The sequence below is a fragment of the Trichoderma gamsii genome, assembly GCF_001481775.2.
Source record: "Trichoderma gamsii strain T6085 chromosome Unknown Scaffold_72.2, whole genome shotgun sequence".
NCBI classification, from domain to species: domain Eukaryota; kingdom Fungi; phylum Ascomycota; class Sordariomycetes; order Hypocreales; family Hypocreaceae; genus Trichoderma; species Trichoderma gamsii.
In genome coordinates this window covers 65258-89022 of record NW_020171409.1, presented here as the reverse complement: position 1 = coordinate 89022, position 23765 = coordinate 65258, and the positions used below count along the sequence as shown (strand labels likewise).

At 49.3% G+C, this 23765-nt stretch overlaps 5 protein-coding genes across 5 annotated transcripts; 2 read left to right on the top strand and 3 right to left on the bottom strand.

The window, feature by feature from the left end:
• Positions 1–998: 998 nt before the first annotated feature.
• TGAM01_v210800 (hypothetical protein) lies at positions 999–3861 on the bottom strand (the record flags this gene model as incomplete). The annotated part of the gene is made up of 4 exons (XM_024550874.1): positions 999–3129; positions 3188–3297; positions 3358–3651; positions 3712–3861. 4 exons carry the CDS (start codon positions 3859–3861, stop codon positions 999–1001), a joined length of 2685 nt encoding a protein of 894 aa, XP_024404387.1.
• A 2773-nt stretch (positions 3862–6634) lies between these two features.
• TGAM01_v210799 (hypothetical protein) lies at positions 6635–7201 on the top strand (the record flags this gene model as incomplete). The annotated part of the gene is made up of 1 exon (XM_024550873.1): positions 6635–7201. One exon carries the CDS (start codon positions 6635–6637, stop codon positions 7199–7201), a length of 567 nt encoding a protein of 188 aa, XP_024404386.1.
• Positions 7202–7619: 418 nt separating this feature from the next.
• Positions 7620–15591, bottom strand: TGAM01_v210798 (hypothetical protein; the record flags this gene model as incomplete). Its single annotated transcript, XM_018803097.1, has 2 exons — positions 7620–14154; positions 14207–15591. The coding sequence occupies 2 exons, from the start codon at positions 15589–15591 to the stop codon at positions 7620–7622; spliced, it is 7920 nt and encodes a 2639-aa protein (XP_018663863.1).
• Positions 15592–15967: 376 nt separating this feature from the next.
• On the top strand, positions 15968–17658 carry TGAM01_v210797 (hypothetical protein; the record flags this gene model as incomplete). The annotated part of the gene is made up of 2 exons (XM_018803096.1): positions 15968–15984; positions 16044–17658. 2 exons carry the CDS (start codon positions 15968–15970, stop codon positions 17656–17658), a joined length of 1632 nt encoding a protein of 543 aa, XP_018663862.1.
• A 1419-nt stretch (positions 17659–19077) lies between these two features.
• TGAM01_v210796 (hypothetical protein) lies at positions 19078–20918 on the bottom strand (the record flags this gene model as incomplete). The annotated part of the gene is made up of 3 exons (XM_018803095.1): positions 19078–20498; positions 20555–20622; positions 20677–20918. The coding sequence occupies 3 exons, from the start codon at positions 20916–20918 to the stop codon at positions 19078–19080; spliced, it is 1731 nt and encodes a 576-aa protein (XP_018663861.1).
• Positions 20919–23765: the final 2847 nt, after the last annotated feature.

Genomic DNA, 23765 nt, shown 5'->3' with positions numbered 1-23765 from the left:
CACCGTTTATAGGGCAGGCTGAAGCCCTTGCGGGGTGCTAAAAACATGCAGGATCGTAGCGATGATGGCCTTGGGGAAGATTAAGATTGCTGTGAATAACGCTTCCATACAACCTACCTTATGCATGAATGCCAATTGGCTACCCCTCGCCGCCTCGAATTGAAATCTGACAGCCTCCCAGTGAGTTAAAAATGCTGTGAAGCGGTGGCATCCTGGAAGTGGGCAGCCTCTATAAAGGTTAAGATTGCAGTAAAGGGTAATCCCAAACTATCAAGTGACGGCTTATAAATGAGCTGCGAGAGCATTTTGGCTGCCTCTCACTCCCTCGATCGAAACCTACAGCCCCTGGGGAAGTTGGGAATGCTGTAAACTCGCATCACCATGAGAGCAGTATCACGATGCCATGATACATGCAGAGTTATGAGAGCATTTTGGCTACCCTTGGCTCCTTCGATTAAACCTGACAGCCTCCAGGGATTGAAGATGCAGTAGACGTGTCGCCTCTAGCAGTGAATAGTAGAGTATGATTCTAAAAAAAAAAAAAAAAAAAAAAAACTACTTCGTACTTATAACGGCAACCAGAGACGCATTTCTCCAAGAAACGAAAAGACAAGTAAATTAGGTGTGTCATGTGCCCTTCATCGCAAGTAAATGCGACACTGCTTATATTACTCGTGCCAAAAGAAGCAACCGGCTTGAACAAGCTTCAGCCATCATTCATGCTTTTGCAATTCCTTATTGCAGCTCTATATTGCAGCTCTCTGCTAACACTGATTCAAACTCCAATAACTACCCTCGTCCAAACGCCCAATTCTAGTCCCAAATGCAAATGCATGTAAAAAGGGAGACCCAAAATGCGATTGCCATATGATCATGTGTTACCACCATGTATCCATCTGCCAAATCAAAGAAAAGAACAAAACTCCATCATTTTTTCTTCATGGTTCAATGCACGCCGTCATATACAACGCATTATACGAAACTGATTTCACGCATCTTCAGCCTTCAGCTTCAACAACCTCCAAGCCCTCCAAGACTTTGATAGCTCTTGTGCCCTCCATTTCAAATCGGTTGACCAAAGATTCGCATTCGTACTTGAGCTTCTTTTCCGCTTCCGCCGCGTTAAAATAAATCCATTCCTCCACGCTCATTTGTCGCTCTGGACTGGTCAGCTCGTTGCCTCGCTTCAAAAATCTGTCCACGTCGTTTTCCTTCCCTGGGGTGCCATGTTGTGAGCCAAAGATGGCTTCCAGGCTTGCGGAAGCCCATTGTGTCGTACTTCGAAGCCCGGTCATAACGTTACGCTTCGAAGGCGATCCATGAACTGGAGTTGTTGCCATAGGGGCCAGTATAGTACGCTTTGCGGCACCAGGAGCGGGGGCACGAGACAGAGGAGGCTGGTTCTCTGCATCTGATGATTGGGGAGATTGTGATGGTGACAATACTGGTTGCCTAGCCGAAGGCACAGGGGACAGGAGCTTGGACGGGGTGCCTGGTAATGGAGCCAGAGATAAAGCATCTTCCTTTGGCGAGAAAATAGCTCGCAAAGGTGATTGTTTAGGTGGCCGAGGGAACGCTTCTGATGGTTCAGGAGCTCCGATAAGCTCGTCGTCAGCCTCTGTCTCAGTCTGTTCTGCGGGGGTAATTTCGACCAGTTTCTTAGCCGGTCTTCCACGACCACGTTTCGCAGGTGCATAGGCATCTTTGCTTCTTCCAACAGCTGTATAATTATGAAGATTCTGCGATGAAGAGGAAGCTTTAGATGGGCGCCCTCTGCGTTTTGGGGCCAGAGCAGAGGTAGCTTCGCTGTCTTCATCTGCCCCTGTCGAGTCCAGAGACGAACTTGCAGGTCTGCCGAGGCCTCGTTTCACGGCAGGGTTAGCTGTATGGGTATCCCCAGACTCGGCCGATAATAGAGACGCCAATGATTCTCTCGATGGCCGGCCTCGCCCACGCTTAACCGGCTGTTGTGCCGACCCGTCAGTCTCACCGATAGACTCATCTTGAGATGTCAAGGACATCCTCGGCCGCCCACGCCCACGTTTCCCAGCGGGAGGTGGCAAATTTGGTATCTTCGCAAGACTCCTAGTGCTACTTACACTGATATCAGCCGATACCACTCTTTCGTCTTCTTTCTGAGATTCCGAAAATTCAGATTCAGGCTCAAACTTCTTAGGCTTGAGCTGGTTCATCGTCTTTTGTACGCCAGCTTTACGACCTCTCTTGGGCGCTGGCTCTTTGACTTCCATCTCCGCTTGTAGAGCTTGAAGCTCATCTTCAATCTCTGCCTCGCTGGGCTCAGGGATGGCTGTATCGAACATTGCATACTCAGCCGATCTTTTCTTTGAGAATTGAGTAGTTTCGGCTTCCGAGTCAGTTACTGTTCTGCTTGCTTTGGCCATGTTCCGTGTCAAATCAGAATCATATGCAATCTCCTCCTCGCTGGTAAAGTGGTATTCTAGATCAGCCTCTAGTCGGCGTTCAATCTCATCGTCATTTAGCAAGCCACCAGGGGCTCGCAACGATGCTAGAGAAGCTTGTGAGCTCAGCTTTGACGCGCGTTTGCGACCGGGTTTTGATCTGGACGACGATGCTCCGCTTTTGTTGTAGGAGGCGCTGGAGACATCGGTCATTTCGGAGTCGTTCTCATGGGCTGCAATGCTATCAATGGTGTCGTTGACGGAAAGCTGCGACCCTCTCTTCTTCAGTGTGGGCTCACCCGTAAAACTCATTGTCGATTCCTCTACAGCCTCACTCGACCTTTTCTGGCCTCGCCTGAGTTTCGGTGGCTGCGTATCTTCTTCCATTGGGCTGCTTTCATCAAGCAACTCTGATGGCTCCTCCTTTTTAGTCTTCTTCCTACCAGCTTTCGCCGCCGGCCCCCTCTTTGCCCTAGGCTTCTTCGCCCCGGGCTGTGTGGCCGAAGATGAAACTGTAGCAAGGGTGTCGTCGAATCCGACACTCATATCGGAAGGATTCGTGATATCGGCGGATGTTGACCCATGAGACTGGCCAGATACTGATGAGTTGCGCGAAGACTTTCCACGATTAGAAGCTTTCCCCAGAGCCTTATACTGGCTGACTAGTGAGAAAAAAGGACAGTCAGGAGACCGATTGTAGTGCTCATCTCTAGGACGGGATTAGCTATCATGCGGCGCGACTCGAGTGGTAGATGCGCAAATCTTACAAAGGCTTGTCGCCCTGTTCCCATCCATCGAGTGCCAGTTGACAGTATGCACACGTCGCCATGTCATCTGACTCTCCAGTTGGCGTATACTTCCACCCGGCTTCTACTAGCTTTTAAAGGTCAGTAAGGCATGTCAATCAATACCCTCCGTCTCTCGAAAAGTAACACACCTGCTTAGTCTTGCATTTCCAGCCTTTCTTATTCTCATGGGGCCATCTGCCGGCAAAAGTCGCCTTGCGCGCTTCGACCATTTCGGGATCATTGGGGTCTTCTCTTGCGTAATCTCCAATATCAGCCTCAATGGCAGCAACCAGTGCCCAGCCGCAATGGGGCGCATGTTTGACGTGCTCGTAGACTGGGTCGTCGCCAGCCTCCCATCCATCCAACCCTTTTTCGCACAAGAAGCATATCGTATTGTCGGGGCTGTCGGGGCTGGGGCTGAACACAAATCCGGCTCTGGCAAGCTATGATTAACGTCAGTTTCCGGTCCATCGAGCTGTGTTGAGCGGGAGAAGGGCGCATACACTGGTTGCCGAGATTTGTTTGTGAGGCCAGTTGAGGGCCTTCGCTGCTCCTCGTCCGCCGGTAGTCGATCCGCGCTTCTTGGTCGTCTTCTGAAAGGAGGCCAGGCGGGCTTCGTAGGAGAAATACTGGTCGAAATTTATGTTGGCCATCTTGAGGATCGCCTCAAGCGCAGGCAGTGAAAATCAGGGGCGAGTCTGCTGTTGTTCGATTCCGAAGTCTGAGAATGACTCGCCGCAGGTGCGAGAGGCGTAGAGCTCCTGACTTGACCAAGGATCAGAGACACCGCCGCAGCATCTCAGGAAGGCTCAAGCGCTTTTACTCAGCAACTGGAAAGTATCGAGGTCCACTTGGTCGCAATATGCGAGGGTCGTCGTTTGTTGAATATCGTTGCAAGGGGGTCTGTGAGTTTCGGTTGGATGGCGGAAATTAGTCCGACGTGAGCGCGTTTCAAGCAACGAGTCGAATAGCGGCTGTGCGACCAGACCAGGCGGCGGAAATGGTTGTTTGTTTGTATTCTGGGTGTGTCCAGCGATGGTATCGGTGGTGTCGTGACGTGGAGCGCGTTTGTTTACCCCCAGCTATTTCGCTGTGGGGCTAGCTTCAGCCACAGAAATCGTAAATCTCAGCCCGCTAAATAAGCCCTGCAGTGCAGACGCCACAGCTGGCCTAGGCGCTTATTGTCCCCCAAAGCCCCTAAATTCCAGTAACAGAAACTCTGCAAGTGTACCTGCTTGTAAGCATCCATACAACTCTAATATTACACTTAAAAGTTAATGGAGCAAAGAGTTGTTGGACTCAAATGTAGGTTCTGGGTTCTACTACTAGTACTTCCTATGCTGCGATCACTAAAGCTGTTAGCCAGACGTAGGGCAGCGCCATCTGGAAGATTGGCAGACGAATGCCTTCTAAAGGCCTTTGGCGAGATTATCATATCATCGGCGCTCGGCGCTTTTTTCAACTTTATTAACTTCAAGACATGATGAATAAGCCACTAGAAGAAGAAGTCTTCATTATAGACTTGTGAGATAGAAGCCTTATAAGTGAAAATTTCGAACAGCTTTGCCTTTATTTCCTTATCTACCTATGAGCCGTAAAGGAAGGCATCTTATCACGCAACATCATGCGTTCGGAGGTATAATTATACGTACTTGAAGCGTTCTACTTACTCCTATAATTATTATTAGCCGATCAGCTAATATGCGCAAGATTCGATGACGGAGATGAGTCCGTTATGTCGCTTGGCAAATCTTATGTTGTACCTTTGACAAGAGGTGTTGCAAAGAGGAACGTCAAGACACGAGCACTAAGGGTTTGTGGAGGATCAAAAGATACTCTCTGCATCTTAATAGATATAGAAACCTGTTTTGTGGTGAAAGAGACAAAATGTCAAACATATCTAGCAAGAATGAGGAAATGTCGGCAGTATAAAGGTAAAGTAGTACATAGATTTATGCATTCTTATGTTTCAAAGGAGCACAAAATTGAAGTTATCAAAGATGCATCACATAAGCATAGTGTTTGTAGTATTGCGGCTGCAAAGGGGGGAAAATCCGAAAGATTTGTACTTGCAAATTTTGTAATGGGGTAGTAGGATTTAGCTTGAGCGAATACTTTCACTTGTCTTGGGCGACGGCTATCAAGAAAGCAACAGTGTATGGATCATATAATCTTTTAGATAACCTAAACTTCTGTAGTTTATTTCGCCGAATAGCTGCCAAGGGATCAGTATATGGACTTATGTTTATAACACTATAGCGTGTCTAGCTGCTTATGCCAAAAGTACATGTCACCAAGGTCTGTATACGCCACCACTGGCTGTAGCTGTTTTCGTTTATCTAGATGGGTCACCCCATCTTATAAATAGAGAATTGAAACAGTAGAGGCATTTATTTATGCCATTGAAACGCAGTACTCCACCCGTACTAAACAGAAGAGCGACTAGAAGAATAGCTTAATCGAGGATTACTGACGAACCTGGTTTGCAGCGGGCATTCCGGCGCAGTGAGAAGCTTGAAGCCAGAAGATTGTCGATTTGTGTATCCAAACGGGCGCTTGAGATACTCTCTTACCCACTTGGATTCCTCATGCTCTTGTGGTTATCCCAGCTCTGTGCCAAATGGCGCGATAATTGAGTCACTAAGAGAGCATCCAAGAAGCTCGAGCTAGCAACCCGTCCAGCAACCCGTCCAGCTTATCGAAGCGATATGTATCTGCTCCCCTGCATACAAAGGCGCAATGCTCCTAGTAGATAAGATAGAACAAGTACGCATATAGCGCCTACTTTATTGTGTCTTAGCCCCCTTCTTTTGCAAAAGCACAATACGCGTTCTTTGCTTGAAAGCCTACCAAATCGTCCATTCGAGCAATGATACGATAATCTTTTTTAAAAAAAAAAAAATGTACCTACTCTTCGTTTTAGACCAATATAAAAGAAATCTAAGGAACTCAGAGGCCAAAACAATAGACGTCGTGTCATCTCATTACGAATGACTAGCCAGCGGAAGTTATCCCATACCTTATTCATATATCGGACTGTCACTGACTACAGGCTGACCCGCATGTAGCTCTCTGTCCTCTGTTATGCGAAGCCTTGTTGGATATTTCAATTGAGAAAAAAGCTGATGAAACAAACAAATCAGAATGAACATTTCACAGAATCTGGCCTAGGAAGAAGAAGAACATCATGAGCATCAGGCACAAAGTCCAGGGTATTACCCAATTAGGCAATCTGCGCTGCTCCATCGCCGGCTGCTAAACCCCAAGCGCACGGACCACCTATTAAGGTCCCTGTCCGGCAAAATGACGTGCAGTGCTGCAACTTTTTTGATACTGCCAAAATCCACCACCACCAAAAACTCCAACGCCTTCTTTCTCTTTCTCTCACAAGCTGCAACTTGACAAGCAAGCGCACATCTCTCAACAATGGCTTTAAAACCAGCGCCCCTAATAGCGCCCATGCTGCGCCGCGCATTCGCTCCTCCAAAAAGCCTCCCTCAATCCGCCCTCCGTCGATCTCATCATCCATCACCCATCGCCATCGGCATCACAACTTCTCCCTACCAGCACCGCCGCCTCGCACACACCATCCCCCCCCCCCCCCAAAAGAAACCCCCAAACGAACCCGCCACCAAAGACGCCCCCCCCAGCGAAAGCGACCGCCCCGAATTCAAAGGCCCGGCCTTTTACCAGCTTTCCTTCACCTGCGTGCCCTGCGGCCATCGCTCGCACCACAACGTCTCGAAACAGGGCTATCATCGCGGCTCTACGCTGATTACGTGTCCGAGCTGTCGCAATAGGCACGTCATCAGCGACCATTTGAACATTTTTGGCGATCGCAAAATCACTGTTGAGGATTTGATGCGGGAAAAGGGCCAGCTGGTGAAGAGGGGCTCTTTGGGAGAGGACGGGGATATTGAGTTTTGGCCGGACGAGGGGATACCGGAGGAACTTGCGGATATTACAGGCAAAGACAAGGAAGGCTCGTCATGAAAACGTATTGAGACAGGGCTTGGCAAAGACGGAATGAAAGAGAATGAGGCGTTTGGGGCTTCTCTCTCGAATTGCGCATCATTTGTGCCGGTGCTTTTGGCCAGGTTTTGTTCAATGGCATTAAATAAGAAGGGGGGACATTGTACGAGTATGTAAAAATTTTAGGTATATAGAGTGGGCGTCAGGGATTGCATCTAGAAGATACTCCAGCTCTTTGAAAAGCGACAGGATATGAAATGAAAAGTATTAGGGATATATATTGATTCCCACGCATTTTTGTCTAGCTAGTCGCATACATATGCATCTATATATATAATATTGACAAGATGGTCACAAAGAATAGGTTTTTAAAACGCCTTCAAAAATACCCTCTCAAACGCCGCTCGCCATATAATGAGTACATGCCATGCAATTGTTTTTACCATGACTTGTACGCCTGCCTCATCACCTTCTGCTCCTTCGACCTCGCCTTCTTGCGCTCCTTGTTCTTCTCAAACTTCTTCCTCTTATCCTGGTTGTACTTCTCCGGCTGTGCCACCGCCTCTATCTTCCTCTTGCTAGACCGCTGCAGACGGCGCGCCCTGACCTCCTCGCGGATAGACATCAGCTGCTTGCTGTACTCGGCTGTGCCAAACTTCTTCTGCAGAGAATCCATCATGATCTGTGCTCTAGTCTTGAGGCCTTCGTGCTTCGTCTTGAACACTTCATCCATGCTGAAAGGCGCAGGGATGGATGGGTCGGTGAGATTATGCAGCGGTGTCAGAATGGTCTTGAGCGAAGGCTGGAGTCGGTCAAGCGAAGACCGGCGGCAAACAGTCTCTAGGACTTCCATGGCGACCACCTTGGGAACGATGGCAGCAGCGTTGGGCCGAATCTCCTTTCGCAGAATGTGTGACAGTCGCCAGAACAGGTACTGCACATCTTTCGGTTTGGCAGTGGCTTCTTCCTTGTCTTCCGCCTCAAGGTCTGCGGCCTCTGACTCAGCACCTGATGAATCAGGAGAATCTCCAATCGGAAGGCGTGGGCCGAGGAAGATCAGAACCTGCCCAAGCTCACCTGCCAAGGCTTCGTTGACCTCGGATCCATTCAAGGCCCTGAGTGCAAGACGGACGAGCTCTTCTACATTCGTGGCGCGCAGAACAAGCCCGTGAGACCCTTCAACATCTTCGCCAGCTGTGGTATTGGCGCCATTTCTAGCAAAATCGGCGAGATATAAGCTGATCAGCTGAATAGCAGACAGCTTCACCAAAGTATCCTTGTGTCCAAGGCAGCGTGGCAGCTTAGCCCATAGATCCTCCTTGTTGGCGGACAAAGCCTTATCAGGGAAAGTGGTGGCGAAGACGCGCACAACGCCAACCGCAGCGCCCACAAGTCCTCCGTCAGTCTCACGAACATTCTCAGAGCCCAAAATGCCCGAGACTTTGTCAAAAATGAGCTTAAAGTCTGTTTGGTTCTTTGCGGCATCCTCATTGCACTCAAAATAATGCCCAAACAATTGCACAGCAAGTTTCACAACCGCAGGATTTCCGTCCTTGCCAAGCCATGACCGGAGAAGGTTAAGGAACGCAAGTACGCGCTCCTTGTCTGCCTTGCGGAAGATCTCCTTGATGAGGGCTTCAGCTGCGAGACGGCATTTCTCGCTATCATCGTTTGCCAGAACCAGGAAGAGCGGCAGGAAGCATGTTGCCGCAACCTCCTGGACGAAATCATCAGACGATTTCATGAGCATCAGATGGATAACTTCCATAACAGAAATTCGGCCGCCCTCACGATCATATTTGAGGTTGGCGACGACGAAATTGAGCTGCTTCATCCAGCGGGCTCTCTTCTGAGGGTAGTCTCGAATGAATTGGAAGAAGGCACCTCGCGCCAAGTCTCGAGTATCCTTATCATCGTTGGTAATCATGACGGTACCGACCTGATCCAATGTATCGTAAACCATCGCAGTCTCAATGCGACGGTCCAGTACAGATCGCAGGAAGTTGAATGTGATATGACGATAGAGAGGCTCAGTAAAGTCATCCTTCAGCTTGCCCAGTAGCATATCAATGGCAGCATCCTTGACCTCAATATCTCGTCGGTCTCTGAGTACGACCGCAAGCATCTTCAAGGCCGCCTGTGCCAACTCAGTCGTGGTGGAAGTTGACATTGATATGCATTTCGTAGCCTCCTTGACAGCAATCTTATAGATGTTTGCTCCATCAGCGGTCGTGAAGGGAACTTTAACAATGACCGCCAATAGTCGAAAGGCTGAGATTTTGACCTCATCTTCACCTTCCAAAATAGCGTCGCCTATGATGGGAATGAAGCCAGCAATATTATCAGGAGTCCGCAGGCTATCATGTTTCTTCAACATCGATCTCAGCATCTCAAAAGCGAAACGGGTCAGCTTGTATGTATGTTTGCTGGTTTGACCGCGATCGCCGCTCTTTTTGGCGCCTCTTTGGACCAGATACCTGCGAGTTTTCCAGTCCAGCTTTTGCTCTGCATCTGGTTTCCGCGCATTGTATACTTCTTGGATAACTTCGTAACAAAAGACCAAAGTATCGCGGCTCTCAGCAGCCGGATTCTGCAACAGTCCTGCCGTGATGCGGGCCATCAGGGCGTCGATCTTACGCACAATCTTCAGATCTACCTTTTGCATCAGGAGAGCTTGTAGCGGCTTCATGAGGGCAATGAGGCGACTGATTGATGCGTTTTTGGCAATGAGCTCCATCGAGTCTTGGCTCTTGCTGCTTTTGATCTCTTTCATCTGGCTAACATATCCTTCGGCATCCTTCTCTTGACCGACGACGCCGAATATGTCGTCCATGATAACAGTGACAACGTCTGACAAGCAGGGATCAAGATCTCCAGTTGCGAAATTAGGCACAGTTGCAACTAGGATAGAGTGCATAGTATATGAAAGAACGTGCAGCTGGTAGCCTCTGGTCAGAGCACCTCGAAGCTCTTTCAGAATAAATCCAAAGAAAGATGGGCCCAGAAGCACAGAAATCTTGACAAGAGTGTCACGAGCCATGTCTCTCGCCTCCAATGCCTTACTGCGCAAGATGTGGCATATGTCGGTCAAAACACCAGCCAACTTCTGGTTCAGTTGGGGGGTAGGCAACAGCCTCAACAGCTTGACAACCGTGATGGCGACGGGGACACGGTAGCTAACCTCGGATTCATTCTTTTCGTGCAAGTGTTTGGTGAGCGGTGGTAGGAAATAATCAGTAATCTGGGTAGATAGTTCTGAAGTCTTAGGGGCCATAAGACGCAATCGTCGAACAGCAGAAGATGAGCTTTCCTCCTGGTCCACCTCCATGGTTTCGGCATCGGGACTCTCAGGAAGCGAAAACAGCAGCGCATCGGTATATTTGCCCAATAAGCGAATAGTATGCTTCTGTTGTTCCGGCTTTGATTCGATGTAACCTATGTATCGGTGGAAAGTTGTACGGAAGTGATTCCAGTTGAGTGACATCGCTAGATTGCTAATTGTGCTTGCCGCTTGTGCACCAAGTCCATGATCGTCGCCGCTATCCGCTCTTCCGAATATGAAATGTTCCAGCAAGGGGATAAAGAACTGAGTAAGATTCTGGCTGCTCATCTCTTTGCTTGCGTTGGCAGCTTCCAGCGTTCGCAGGGCATCGATTTGTTTTGAAGTTGCCGGACTGAGAATGTCAAAGAAGAACGTAGGTTCGGAAGAATCCTCTTGGCGCTCGTTTAAGAGGCCACTCAGATCGGCCACAGGGCCCCATTCAGGCATTGTGGTGAGAATGAATCCTAATACGCGGAGATACTCTCGTCGCACGGTTTCAGACTCTTCGCGAGCACCGCCATAGATTGACGGCAATAATACCTGCTTGAGGTGGTCATCAAGCGTGCTCTTCGTTTCTTGCGATTGGCAATCTGCCGTCTCTTGAACTAAGCGTCGAATGCCATCAGCAGCATTGGATGAGAGCACGCCGAATTCCTCATCAACTCGGATAAAGAAAATCAGGTTATGAAGAACCGGAAGCCATTGCTTAGGGGTCCATGGCTCATCATGGCTGCTCGAGATGGCACTGAATGCGGCAAGACGTCTGTCATAATCTGGCTCATCAATGCGACCCTCCTTGAACAGGTTCAGCTCGTAACAAATGCTGGCAACATTGGCAATCTCTTCATCTTGTTTCGAAATGGCCAAAAGAACTCGACATAGTGACGAACGGTTTTCTCGGTCTCTGAAGTAGCTGAAAAGGGCTGAAACGGTCTTGTATACCTCCTGAAGCAGTACCTCATCCTTTGCCGCATCTGGTAGTGAAGCAAAGTTTTCAATGACAAGAAGGATCCGGCCCTTGAGCCTGGGGTTTACTCGTCGGGCAGGTTGTTGCAACAAGAAGCTAGAAATTCGAATAACTGCTTGGATGTCTTCGAATTTTTGGAAGATTGGCGCCAATGACAGAATGGTTTCGACGCCTGCTTCTAGAAGGGCATTGCTGATGTCACCAGTCCTCAATACAGTGGTAAGACTGTTCAAGATTGCGGTTGAGTTCGTTTCGAGAAGCTCGGTTTTGATAACTTCATTAAACTCAGACTCGTCGGCAGAAGCCAGGGCAAGTCTAGCCAAGTTTCGAAGCATTTCAAGTACATGTATTTTGACGGGTTCCTTCGATTTTTCGAATGCTACGCAAGCAATGACTTGAGGCAAGATACCATTTGGCAACGCGCTACCGTGAGGAGCGAAGAAGAGAGCCACGTTCGGAAGGTTAGACCAAGTTGATAATAGCTGCAACATGCCCGATACTCCTTGCGCAGTCTCCGCCGGCAGATTTTCGTGCCTAGGTGCCACCAGCTCTTCAAGGATGATGTCCTGGTAAGGCCCCCACTGAAAGCCCTGAGCATTCTGGAAGAGGCCTATTAAGCACTTGATACCGGTTGATCGTGTGGACTTGAGCAATGAATGAGTGCTAGCCTTCTCTTCTTCCTCTTCGGGGGCATCGGCATCAGCTTCCGCAGCTGTGCCAGCCAGTCGCCTTGAAGAGAAGACAACGCAGTAGAGGACTGTGTTGACGAGTGTTTCCATATAAGGGGTCACATTAGTACCCAGCTCCGAAATAAGAGACAGGGCCATGTTCAGAAAACCGAATTGCTTTCGAATAGAGATAATTTCATCTTCAAAAAGCTTCTTCCGGTTAATAGCTGGGCCAACTACTCGCACATCCTTGAGTTTTCCTACGGCGATATCGAGGAAGCCTCCAAGATCCGCAACGGACAAATTCCTGAGAATAGCAAGTCGGGTCGTCTGCTGACCATGGCGACCACCGAGCGCTCCTTTTCGCGAAATTGCTCGACCATAAAGGAGCTGTAGCAGAACGGGCATCAGCTCAGCTCGGTGTTCCGGTTTGATGATACTATCTCCTTGAAGGAAGACGGCAATTTCATTCTTGAAACGAGCCTCATCAAGGAGATACTCCAAGTTTTCTTGATACGTTTTCACGCTTTCTTGCTTCCATGCCAAAATGGCCTTTAGGGCAAGCTTCTGAACTTCCAAATCACCGTTACCCAGAAGCTGCAATAAAATGGTGTAGACTTGTTCATGTTGATACAGAACCTTTGGGTTGATGAACTGCGCGAACACGCCGATGAGACCTTTCCTGTCAAATAGAGACCAGAATTTAGCTTGAGAATTCTCCTCAGCGTCGTTTGTATCCTCTTCGTCACGAGCCCAGGCAAGCAGATGGGGTACCAGTTGGCGGGACCTTCTCTCGGCAATAGAAGGCAATGCTTTGAACACTTTCAACGCTTGAGCCTTGGCGTTTGTTAAAAATGGTTCGACAAGTCGCTGGCAATCGTCAAAATTGCGCAGCATAATACCATCTGAGTCGTCAGCGGTCTCTGAAACAAAGGTTGCCGATTTGTGGAGAGAGTTCAATGTAGTACACTCAAAATCCGAGTAGAAGGTGCGAGAAGAATTGGTTTCCGATTGGGGTGGTGTCCATCGCGGAGACGGCACTTCCAGCCATCGAAAGGCAGTGACAGAAATAGCCTCTTCGCCGAACTTGCTTTGAGCAACCTGCTTCATCGCTTCTATTGAGTTATCCCACACAGGAGAGAGGTTAATTGTCAGCATGCCGAACATGAAATTTGGGATTCCTTGTTTTAGCCAAGTCGTATCTGCCAACGAATCATACTCTTGCCCGAGCTTGCGCAGATACATAGCCATGGATCGAGTATGCTCCAGATTTAGTGGACTTTCTTCAATTTGAAGCATGATGTCAACGAAATGAAGCTGCTCGGGCACGGTCGTCATCTTCTTGAGTAGCTCTAGAGACACTAACCGAATCTCATGAGATGGGGAGCTCAAGTTCTCGACCAGAGACTGGGTTACAGGATCATCTTCGGAGTTTGAAGAGTCGCTACTAGATCCATCGTGCTGTTTATCAGACTCGTGGCCGTGTGTGAAAGTTTCCTCGTATGCCAGATAGGTCCGAAGAAAGCCTACAGATCGTGCAAATCTTGGCACGGCTGCGCGGAGCAGAGGGGCGAGCTGAGGATCAATTGAACCTGAGGCCTTGCTCATACCCAAATAAGCATGAAATCCTTGGCTGACGATGAAGTTGACCTCATCAGACGCCAATGATGATGACGGTCGAAGAGCAAGCTTAAGTTTGCGTAGGAGGAGCTCAGCAATACGAGCATTGGTAGATGGATGAACGGCGGTCAGTTCTAGAATTCGGAGAAGCGCCGCATATTTAGGCAGACATCTATCTCTCCAGACTTGGGGATCTTTGTTGTACGGCCCTCTTTCAGGGAAAGGCGATATCTCCAGGCTCTCGAATTTAGAGACAATCTGATCCTGCCATGCCTGAGGAAGCCTGCAACAATCCTTCTCACCGGCGGAAGGAAATCCTCTGTTTTCAATGATCTGCGGCAACAAGACGCAAAGCATGTCTTCGTTGTGTCCTTGAGACCAGTGTGTTGCGATAAATCTAAAAAAGGCGGTTAACACATGCTATCGAAAAAAAGGTCAACTCAACTTACTTCTGAAAATCATTACGGAATAGGCTTCCAAAGCGACTTGGATCAAGCTCGCTAAAATATGAACAAAAGGGTATAAATAATCTCATAAAAGGCTCTCTTGTCAAGGACTGGAGAAGGCGTGTAATTTGGGGAATAAGTGCATCCATAGGAGCGTGATGGCAGGTGATCGCCACATTAGCCACCACCGATGTCCAAAGAAGGTCATTCTCACTCTTCTCGGCGACTTCTTCGACAGGCCGTGTCGATACTGAGAGAAATGCGACAAGTTGTCGGACAAGGCGTGGCCAATCACTAAGTCGACCACCTCTGCGGACACCAGCGAGAACGCCGAGAATTCTGATGTATGGCACTGTCCACCATTGGGAATCATCATCATGAGATTCCTTTATTTTAGCTTCGCACCTATCAAGAATTGCTTCTGCGAACTCGCCAAACGTATCTGCGCCGGTATGATGTATCACACTGGTCAAGACGCCACAGACCAAGTCTGTCCATGTGGTCGTTTCAGCCAATGCGCACTCTTCCTTTGGAATAGCATCCAACAGCACGACGAAGATGGCAGATCCAGCGGAGTGAATACTTCGATCTGTCCCCTTAATGGCCTCTGCAAACATTGTCATGATGCCATCCTTGTACAGCATGAACTGCCGATCCTCAACCAAACTGCATATATCGTCCCGCACATGGTCTACGAAAGAAACGAGAGCCGTTTCGCGAAGAGAAGGAGCAGCAGCCTTCCTGACGAGGAAGCTCATTGCTTCGGCAGCGAACCGTGCGATGAAGGGAGGATGCTTGGCTTTTCCAAGAAGAGGTGCCATGACGGCATATGTCGGTCGGAGGTCCGGGACTAGAAGTTTGGACAAGTACTTGAACAAAAATGCCAGAGCACCAAAGGTCCATTCGATGACCTCAACCGGCTGAGGCTTTCCCGCGATTGCCAAGATGAGATCCAAACTGCGGGCGAAGTATTTCTCAAATCGAGTTCCCAAGTCGTGTGCAAAAGCCGTCAGAAGATCGAGTAACGGCTCCAGTCCTTCTTTATCTTGCGTTGCGATGTACTTGGCCAGCGAACCCCAGATCCGTTCCTCGAAATGCAGAATCTGAGGCAAGCTGTCGCACAGAGGGTACACCTCCCTCTTGAAAGAAGAAAACGGCTGAGAGATATTGAGTTCTCCCCATTTTTGTAGTCCATTTTGGAGATAGGATGTCGTCGAGGACAAGTCTTCCGTCTCGAGGTCATGTCGTCGAACTTTACGCAGAGGTTGTAGTGAATTGAACTTTGCGATTTTGGTCGAAAAAGACTCCCATCGGTGGTTTTTCTGATGGGGCGTCGAATGCTTGTTCTTCCGCACCTTCTCGATGCGACCGGATGATCGGGCTGGCATCTTGACGGCGGTGCTGGTGAACCTATGTAAAAGGTTTTCGGCCGCAATAATGAAGCATCCAAAATCTGGAGCTGCTTCACTCCACTGTAAAAGTCCCAAATTTTTTTGGTCGGTAGATTATCGGCCAAACTGATAACAACTAGCCTTACCCCACCTCGCAGACAATTGGCCAATAGCGCTCGAGGCGCATTTGCTTATCGCTGCGCCGAGCTTTTGACGTCGCGTGGTGCACGTTCCGCGCAACTCACCTGCATGGAGCTCTCTACATCAGGCATCTTACAAGTACAGCTTCTTCTAACTCCATCAACTCTCTGTCTCAACCCACACCACGCACACATACCGAACTTGCATCAAGGCTTCGACTAGGTTGGATATAATGGCTGCGCCCAAGATGTATGTTGTCTCCTCTTGTATAAATCACAGCTTCGTCTCGTACTAAACCCTTTTCTTAGTATCGTCCTGGGTAGCCTTAATGGCCAGCTCGAATCGGCCTTCAAGAAGCTTGCAACGCTCCATGCCAAAAATCAATTCTCTCTCTCAATCCTTACAGGAGACGTATTCACTCCCGACATCGACGACGAAACGATTTCCGCCCTCTTAAACGGATCCATCGAGGTCCCTCTTCCCACCTATTTCACCGTCGGCACTCACCCACTGCCACCACGAATCGCTGCCAAAGTGGAGGCCGACGAAGAGATATGCCCCAATCTTCACTATTTGGGGAAGCGCAGCATAACAAAGACTTCGGATGGCATCAGAATCGTAACACTCGGCGGGGTCCTCGACCCAAATCTTGTGGCAGGCCAATCCCAAGAGCAGCATTTGCCCTTTCATACGTCGGGCGATACAAAGGCCCTGCGCGGCGCCAACAGCACCGATATTTTGCTGACAAGCATGTGGCCTGCGAAGGTTTGGACCGGGTCAAAATTAGTGCTCGAACCTGCTGATCAAGCTGCTGTAAGCAGTTCTGAGGATATTGCAGATCTCTGCGCTGCTTTGAAGCCCCGATACCATTTGTCGGCTTCTCCAGGAGCATTCTTCTACGAAAGAGAGGCTTTTGTTCAACAGTCCGAAAAGGATCCCAATATCGTTTCTACTACACGATTCATCTCAATGGCTACATATGGCAATGACAAGAAGGCGAAAGCCATGTATGCGTTTACTCTCAACACAGCAGATAATACAGTGCCTCCCGGCGCTACAGCATCACCATTCATCTCCAAAGCTACCAACAAACGTGGAAGGCAAGACGAAGGTTACAGTCGGTTCGGCCATCGCGATGATGGTCACCACGGCAGACATAAACGTAATCGTCGTGTCTCGCCACCGCCAGGTCCTGACCGGTGCTATTTCTGCTTATCGAATCCCAACATCTCAGCCCACATGTGCTGTAGCATCGGAGACGAAGCCTATATTACAACCGCAAAGGGTCCTCTACCAACTTCTACGACATTCAAGGAGCAAGGTCTGAATTTCCCTGGCCATTTCATCATCATCCCATTACCCCATTCTCCCACTATTCCGAGCATGGGTAGCACAGCAGATCCTGCAAGCGAGGCAGTCAAGACGTATAACGAAATGACACGCTTTAAAGAATCTTTACAAGCCATGATTGCTTCCAAAAGCTCACACAAGCTCGGCGTCGTCGCTTGGGAGATTAGCCGGGATCGCAACGTCCACCTGATATGGCAGCTCGTTGCTGTGCCCGCCGACATTATCCAAAAGGGTCTTGCCGAAGCAGCCTTCCGTGTCGAGGCAGAAAACCTGAAATACCCAGCCTTCACGAACAAGGATATCGCCGTCGAAGACTTGGCTACTGCCGGCGACTTCTTCCGCGTCTGGTTCTGGGCAGATAACGGAGAGGATAAGATTAAGGGCAAATCCCTCGTTATGCCGCTCGCCTCTGACGCGCGCTTTGATCTACAATTTGGACGTAGAGTCCTCGCGAAGCTCATGGGCTTGGAAGACAGACTCAGCTGGCAGAACTGCGAGCAGACCGTGGAAGAGGAGACCAAGGACGTTGAAGCTTTCCGAGAGGCGTTTAAAGAATGGGATTTCACTCTGTAATTACAACATAGAAGGAGAAGATTTGAGTTGCTTGTTGCTTCTGCATACTTTCGGCGTTTTCAGAATATCAAGGTCATGGGGTATTTCTCGCTTTGCTAATTTACTACCCATCATTTGCTTGGGAGAAAAGGGTTTAATGAAAAGTTATAAGAACTAGCAAATTATTAAATTGATTTAAAAGTTACATCATCTTCTATCGCATCGTCTTCCATAACAAATCTGAGTGCCTGTAAATGAGTAATGCTTTCATTAGGGAAAGTATCAGGATAATGAGACGTAACGTTGAACAACGGCTGCAGACTATCTGATAACTGAGATTCAGCCGCTCTCATGTTGATTTATGACCTTTCAGACTCACCTGCCCTCCGATAGATGCAGCGCGCAACGTCAACATGAACAACTTCAATTACTCTTCATCAGAAAGACATGTAAAACATAAGAAACTCTTGAATCATTCCATAGGCTAGCCTATAATGTGACCCTGATACATCTACGCTTGTATAACTCAAGTCTTGGTCGCCATGGTTTCATGCACATTAGGGCAGACAAAATCAGAGTCGATTCGTATAGCTCATTCAAAACAGTAACATACGATAGTTGAAATGCGTTTATAAGCTAGCTGAGGCATCTATGTTCTCTCATAGCGTAATGTACAGCCAAAAGAACCTTCCTAGACAACATCTCTCACTGTATAACTAGTTTTTACAAGATAAAACACAAGCGCCGCCCGCTTAGTCGCGCTCTATGGCTCATTACAATGAGCAGAGGGATGGTCATCGCCTCCTGTAGTGAAAGTATGAACATGGGAAGACGAAAAATTTGAAAGGCATTCCCCATGGGTATAAAAGTTAAAGGGTGCATGCTAGGATGTTCATTTCTGACAAAAAAAAAGAATAAAAGAATAAGCCAGGAAAAAGGTACGAGCAAGTGTTCGGTAATAGGGTGTCCAGTGCTCGATGCGAGTTCTCCATCGATAGAGAGATGGTCACGTCCAAGGATGACACACCTTGTAGGCCTGGTATTGAAGCAAGATCCATCCGATAACTCAAGTGTTCTAGTAGCCTTTGTAAGGCCTCCTAGATTCTGTTTGCCAGCATGCCGATTATCTGACAAAACATTATCTTTAAAAGACAGACAATGAGGCAAGAGATTGCAGTCTCTGAGCAGCCCAACAACGTGAAGAAATAAGCAATACCGACTGAAGACCAGGGGAGCTCATGATGAGAATCCTTTGATGGACCGCTCGTAACCTTGGCATTAAAACTCAATGCATTGCCATAAGCCAAACGTAACTTTTCGTTCGTCGTCAAACGTTAAAATTTTCCGATGGGTTCATCAACCAACATAAGGAAAAGTGAGCTAAGCGACGTGGATCGCAAGCCAGAGCTTTTACGTGAATGTACGCCAAGTAGGTTAATACTAGTAAGAAACCATGCGCCGAGTCCCTGTTCGCTCACCAAATACAGGTGAATCGGGGATTGAGAGAGGGGAAGAGACATTAACGTTCCCCCGCGAGTGAGGGCGAGAAGGGCCAGTGGGTGAATCGTGTAGATATGTTTCCCGTTGGCCAAATGCAAAAGTTTGTGCGCGCCCAAAGGGCTTGCGAGCTTTTAAGCGTCCCATTTCTCTCTCGCAAGTTCGCTGATGCTTTTCATCAGACATCTCGACGTATTCCGGCGGGAAACACCTTGCTCGGTGTTCAGCAAAGAAGCCGCTGTAGCCGCCCTCCAGAATGTATATTTCTGGATAGGTCAGGCGAGGGTAGTGCTCTGCGTTGATGGTACGATCTTGAGATCGAATATGACGCGCCATGAGAGGGGCCCGATGGGCCGAATATTCACAGTGAAAGATTAGTAGAGTCATATCATCCATAGGCGTCTGAAAGAGTTGGTCGGCTAGCAGCTCTTTATTGTTGTGGTTGACAGCACCGTCGATGTGGCCGCCGTCATACTCGTACTCAAAGCGGCAATCAATGACCATCCGCTGAGCAAATTTGTCGCTATATTTTCCGTCCAAAATTTCCAGCATCGTCTCTCGTGTGATTCGAGGTATCGTATCTGTAGGATCATCAGGAAGAAAATGAGGAATGATGGGCTCGTGGGCCTCTTCGACATCAGTCACAGATTTTAGGATAGGAGAAGCAGCAAGTCCTCTCTCAGGCTTCGGCTTCATGATATCCGTAGGGCTTTCAAACATGCTCAAAGACCTGCGAAATTGCTTTCGGGTTCTCAAAAAGGGATTCGACTGTCTCCTAGCATGAACGTTACCCGGCGAGCCAAGGCGATTACTCCCCCCGATACTCCCAAATTGAGATTTTGAGCGAAGGCCAATGGGGATAGGTGAGCAGGGGCTATGCGATGATAAAGGCTTGCTGCGGTCCTGCTGCGGGGATTCCAAGTCGAAGCACTCATCGAGAGATAATGTTGAGTTATTAGCTGATATCTGAACTGATGGGCTTGAGGAGGCAGGGGAGCCAGTGCTGTTGGCAAGCGCCTTGAGTCGAATAGGAGTCGTCCGCCTTGGGGCTGCTATTCTACGGCCAGCCAGAATGTCAGCGAGTCCTCGACCGCGTCGAGCTTGCATCGGCGCTAACTCCGAAGCAATTGGCTTTGCTGGCTCCAGTGACGATTGTCGCGAGAGTGACCTCGTTGGCACCGGAGACGACTGAGGTGAATTGGGGGCCGATGAGTCCGGCATGGCGGCATCATTGGCAGTGGATGGGATGGGTGTAGGCGAGGCAACCTCAACCACGGCGGCAAAGGTCACCTTACGAGGTAGAGGGGTCATCTCTGGAAGCTGAACAGGCGAAGAAGACAGCAAAGTAGGAGTGGTCACAAAGTCTGAAGCGTGTTAGTCAAAACCAAAGCGTGTCCCGCAAGGCTCGCGAGACTCTTACCATTGTCGCCGGTGTCGCCAACTACATTAGCCGTGAAAAGAGCTCGTCGAGGAGTTGGGAACTTGGGACTAATAACTACCCGTTAGCATGGGAATGATATTATCTCACTAGGCGGCACGGACCTTGCTTCATTGTCAAGCCGGAAGTTCTGGGACAGATCGGCAGCCAAGCTCACAGCAGGAGATGACCCTCGGACTTCTTTAACGCCGAGGAAATCTCCCGTGCCTTTGTGAAGTTGCTCACGCAGACTCATCGCTCCCGGAGCAGAGTTGCTGGCGTAATGAGAGCGGAAAATGTCTCTGCCTCTCCATGTAGGAGTCGGCATTGGGCGGTGCAGGGCCGCCAGAGGCGAAGAGGCTGTCATGTTGAAGGGATGTCCCGCCGAGACCAGCACTCAAATCAACAGCACCCGGCAGCGGCGCTGTTACTTGAGTGTGAAGACTTGTGATACGGGAAAGAGTAAAGGACTCGAGTGGAAGAGCTGCCCGAAGCTTGACGTTACAGCTTGACCCAAAAAATGGTGCCTCGCTATCACCGCACAAGCCAGAGAGTTTTCTTTCTCTCTTTTCTCTGTTCAGAGGTGGCGTGTAAAAGCGGTCACTCTGCCAATCGTCCTTCTTCTTTGCCTTCCTTTGTTTTCCCTTGTCCACCCTGCTTCTCACTAACAGGCATGAAACGAGGCGTTGATAGCGCAGGCAGGCTTCGCAGTGGGGCGGAAAGTCTTTTTTCTCGCGTTCGTCGCCGTCGTACTAATAATGGCAGAAGCTTGCAAAATCGACGATGGAGTTTTTTCGTGATTTAATTTCGCCAGAGGTGATTTCTTTCACCCAGATCTGTGTTGGATCTCGAAGAAGTCGACGGGGGTAAACAATTGCCGTCTCTGCCTAATTGAGCTCTCGGTGATTGGTGCAGCCCGAACCCTGTAGAAGCCGTTTCCCAAGCAGCGAAGCTGGCACGGTCGTCTATTCGCTGGCCCACGCGAGGTCGGATTCGCGAGCGAGGCGCCTCTAATCTGGCTGTCGATGCTTCAATTCGCGGCACGCGGGTGTGAAGGAGAGGGAAGCGAAGAACAGACGAGGGCACAGCGCTTTTTGAATGGTCGTTGCACCAACGGGGCCAGGACCAGGAACCCGGCTTGGGATGGAGTTGGACGTTGTTAGGGGTGATTTGGGGGGGTGAGGGGGGTTTTGGACCGCGATGGCCCTGCTCTGCTATGCCTGCTCAGCGTGCTTTTGGCGACGAGAGGTACCTCCGGCGACTGCTACGTACCCGGGCAGCGGCACTAACACAGCGCTGCGAGACTCCTAGCGGGCCATTCCCAGGCGTCAGCACAGCTTCAGCTGCTCTAAGCTATGCCGTTACGGTTAGCCTCCAGTTAGCGACCTTGCGCCCTGGCAGGAGTGCACGTACCCTTGGGCGCCGTCAGTGGTTGCTCAGTGAGCGGTGGGGCGCTGTGTTCAGTGGGCGCTTAGCCGGCCTAGAGCTGCAACTCGCAGATGTACTCGCGGTACCAGCTACTTCTACTTCAAATGTGAGCTGCTGAATGGTCCAATTCGCTGCCACTTCCAAGCTTGCCAGGACAAGTCGACCGGTCAAGCGGTGAGGATTGCAAAGTTGGCCATTAAACCGCACGTCTGCAGGATCCCTATGTGATTGAACACAAAGTTCTAATTCTAGCGAGTCAGCTATGAGGGATAGAAACTGTCATTGCGATGAGAGTCAGGACCTGCAGGGCAGATGTATGAAATTAAATGCGAGCTTCCCTAGACTAGCAAACAAACAAGACGTGTATTGTTTGTAAGAGCAACGATCCGCGTTATGCGAAATGTCAATTTGCAAAAGTTGGTGCGTGGCTGTACACCATAGCGGGAGCAAACATCAAGCTTTGATGTATGATTGTTCATTTTGGAGAAGTCACTCCAATAAGAATAGCCACAACAAACTTTCCAGCATTATTATCTTCTCTTGTGGCTTCGCACTAGGTGGAAAAGTCTAGGTAGGTATGAAGCATATCTGAAGCATCTCATAATGCGAAGCATGGACGAATGTTCAAGTACCTGGCCGAGTCTAAGCATTTGACTGCGCGGTTGGAGATGCCAGGCCTGTTCCGCAACTCTGGTACGACCCGGCATCTTCTTCCAGGTAGCCTTGCATAGTGTTAACAGACTTGGAGCCGAGCATCAGTCGTTCTGACTTTCTGGACGGATTCCAGCTGTATTGCTCAGCTTGTTTTGCTAACTCTCAGGTATCCATATCCAGTCTTTGGGACGACTAAAGCCTCCACAATAGCCTCAAGCTTATGCACAGAAGAGGCACATGAGCTGATGCAAGTGACGTCCCGCACCTAACAAGACCCCAGCAAACACGCTGGGCCAGGAATGGCCATCAATCGAATACTACCAAGCAAAGTACCTCGACTTTGCGATGGCCTCCAAAATGTGCTGACCAACAGGTAAGACGCGTGCTGCGCTGTTACTCGCCCTTACAAGCCTCAAAAGCTTTTGAGCTGCGGGCGTCGAAAATGATGCTGACTGGCTCACCTCGGCCAGATATCAAAAGGTGCTCCGTGCTCGTACGGATCCGGTCACCTTTCATGCCGCAAACATCAACGTCGTTACCAGAGACCCTAGAAAGAAGAGACATTGATCCGTTTTTGCCCTAGATCGTCGTTGATCGTGTCTCGTATGTTGGGTCGGGTGCTCAGTTTCCCTGACAAAGGACTCGTGAGAGCAGACGCGGACCAACCATTGCCTCTTGAAAAGAGCGATCCCTGCCTCAGTCTTCGCCCGCTTTGTCTTGAGACATGCATGATTTAGGAGGAACGGAGCGCTTCGTGCTAAAGACTCCCCCGTCCTTGTTGGCTTGGCTTGGACTAAAAGCGTCTACGCCACAGCTCGCCTTCATTGGAGCTCGCCAAATAATGTTTAGCTCACTAGTATAACATAGCTAGATCAACTTTCTTTGTTCCTTTGTTGCTTGTTGGCATGGAGCTTGCTTACACGCCAACGCATCTCAATACTCATACGAAATAACTTCAGAAGCTCAGACTCCGCTTACCACACCGTCATCAGCAAACAGAAGCACCTTGTCAATATTAGCTAGATAAACGAAGCGGTATGGATATGGCCGGGCGCCTCGGATCATGTGAAGAGATTTCTTATGCTTTCTGCCTAGGCAGGATCTGCATTGACACGAGTATGAGTGACGGCAC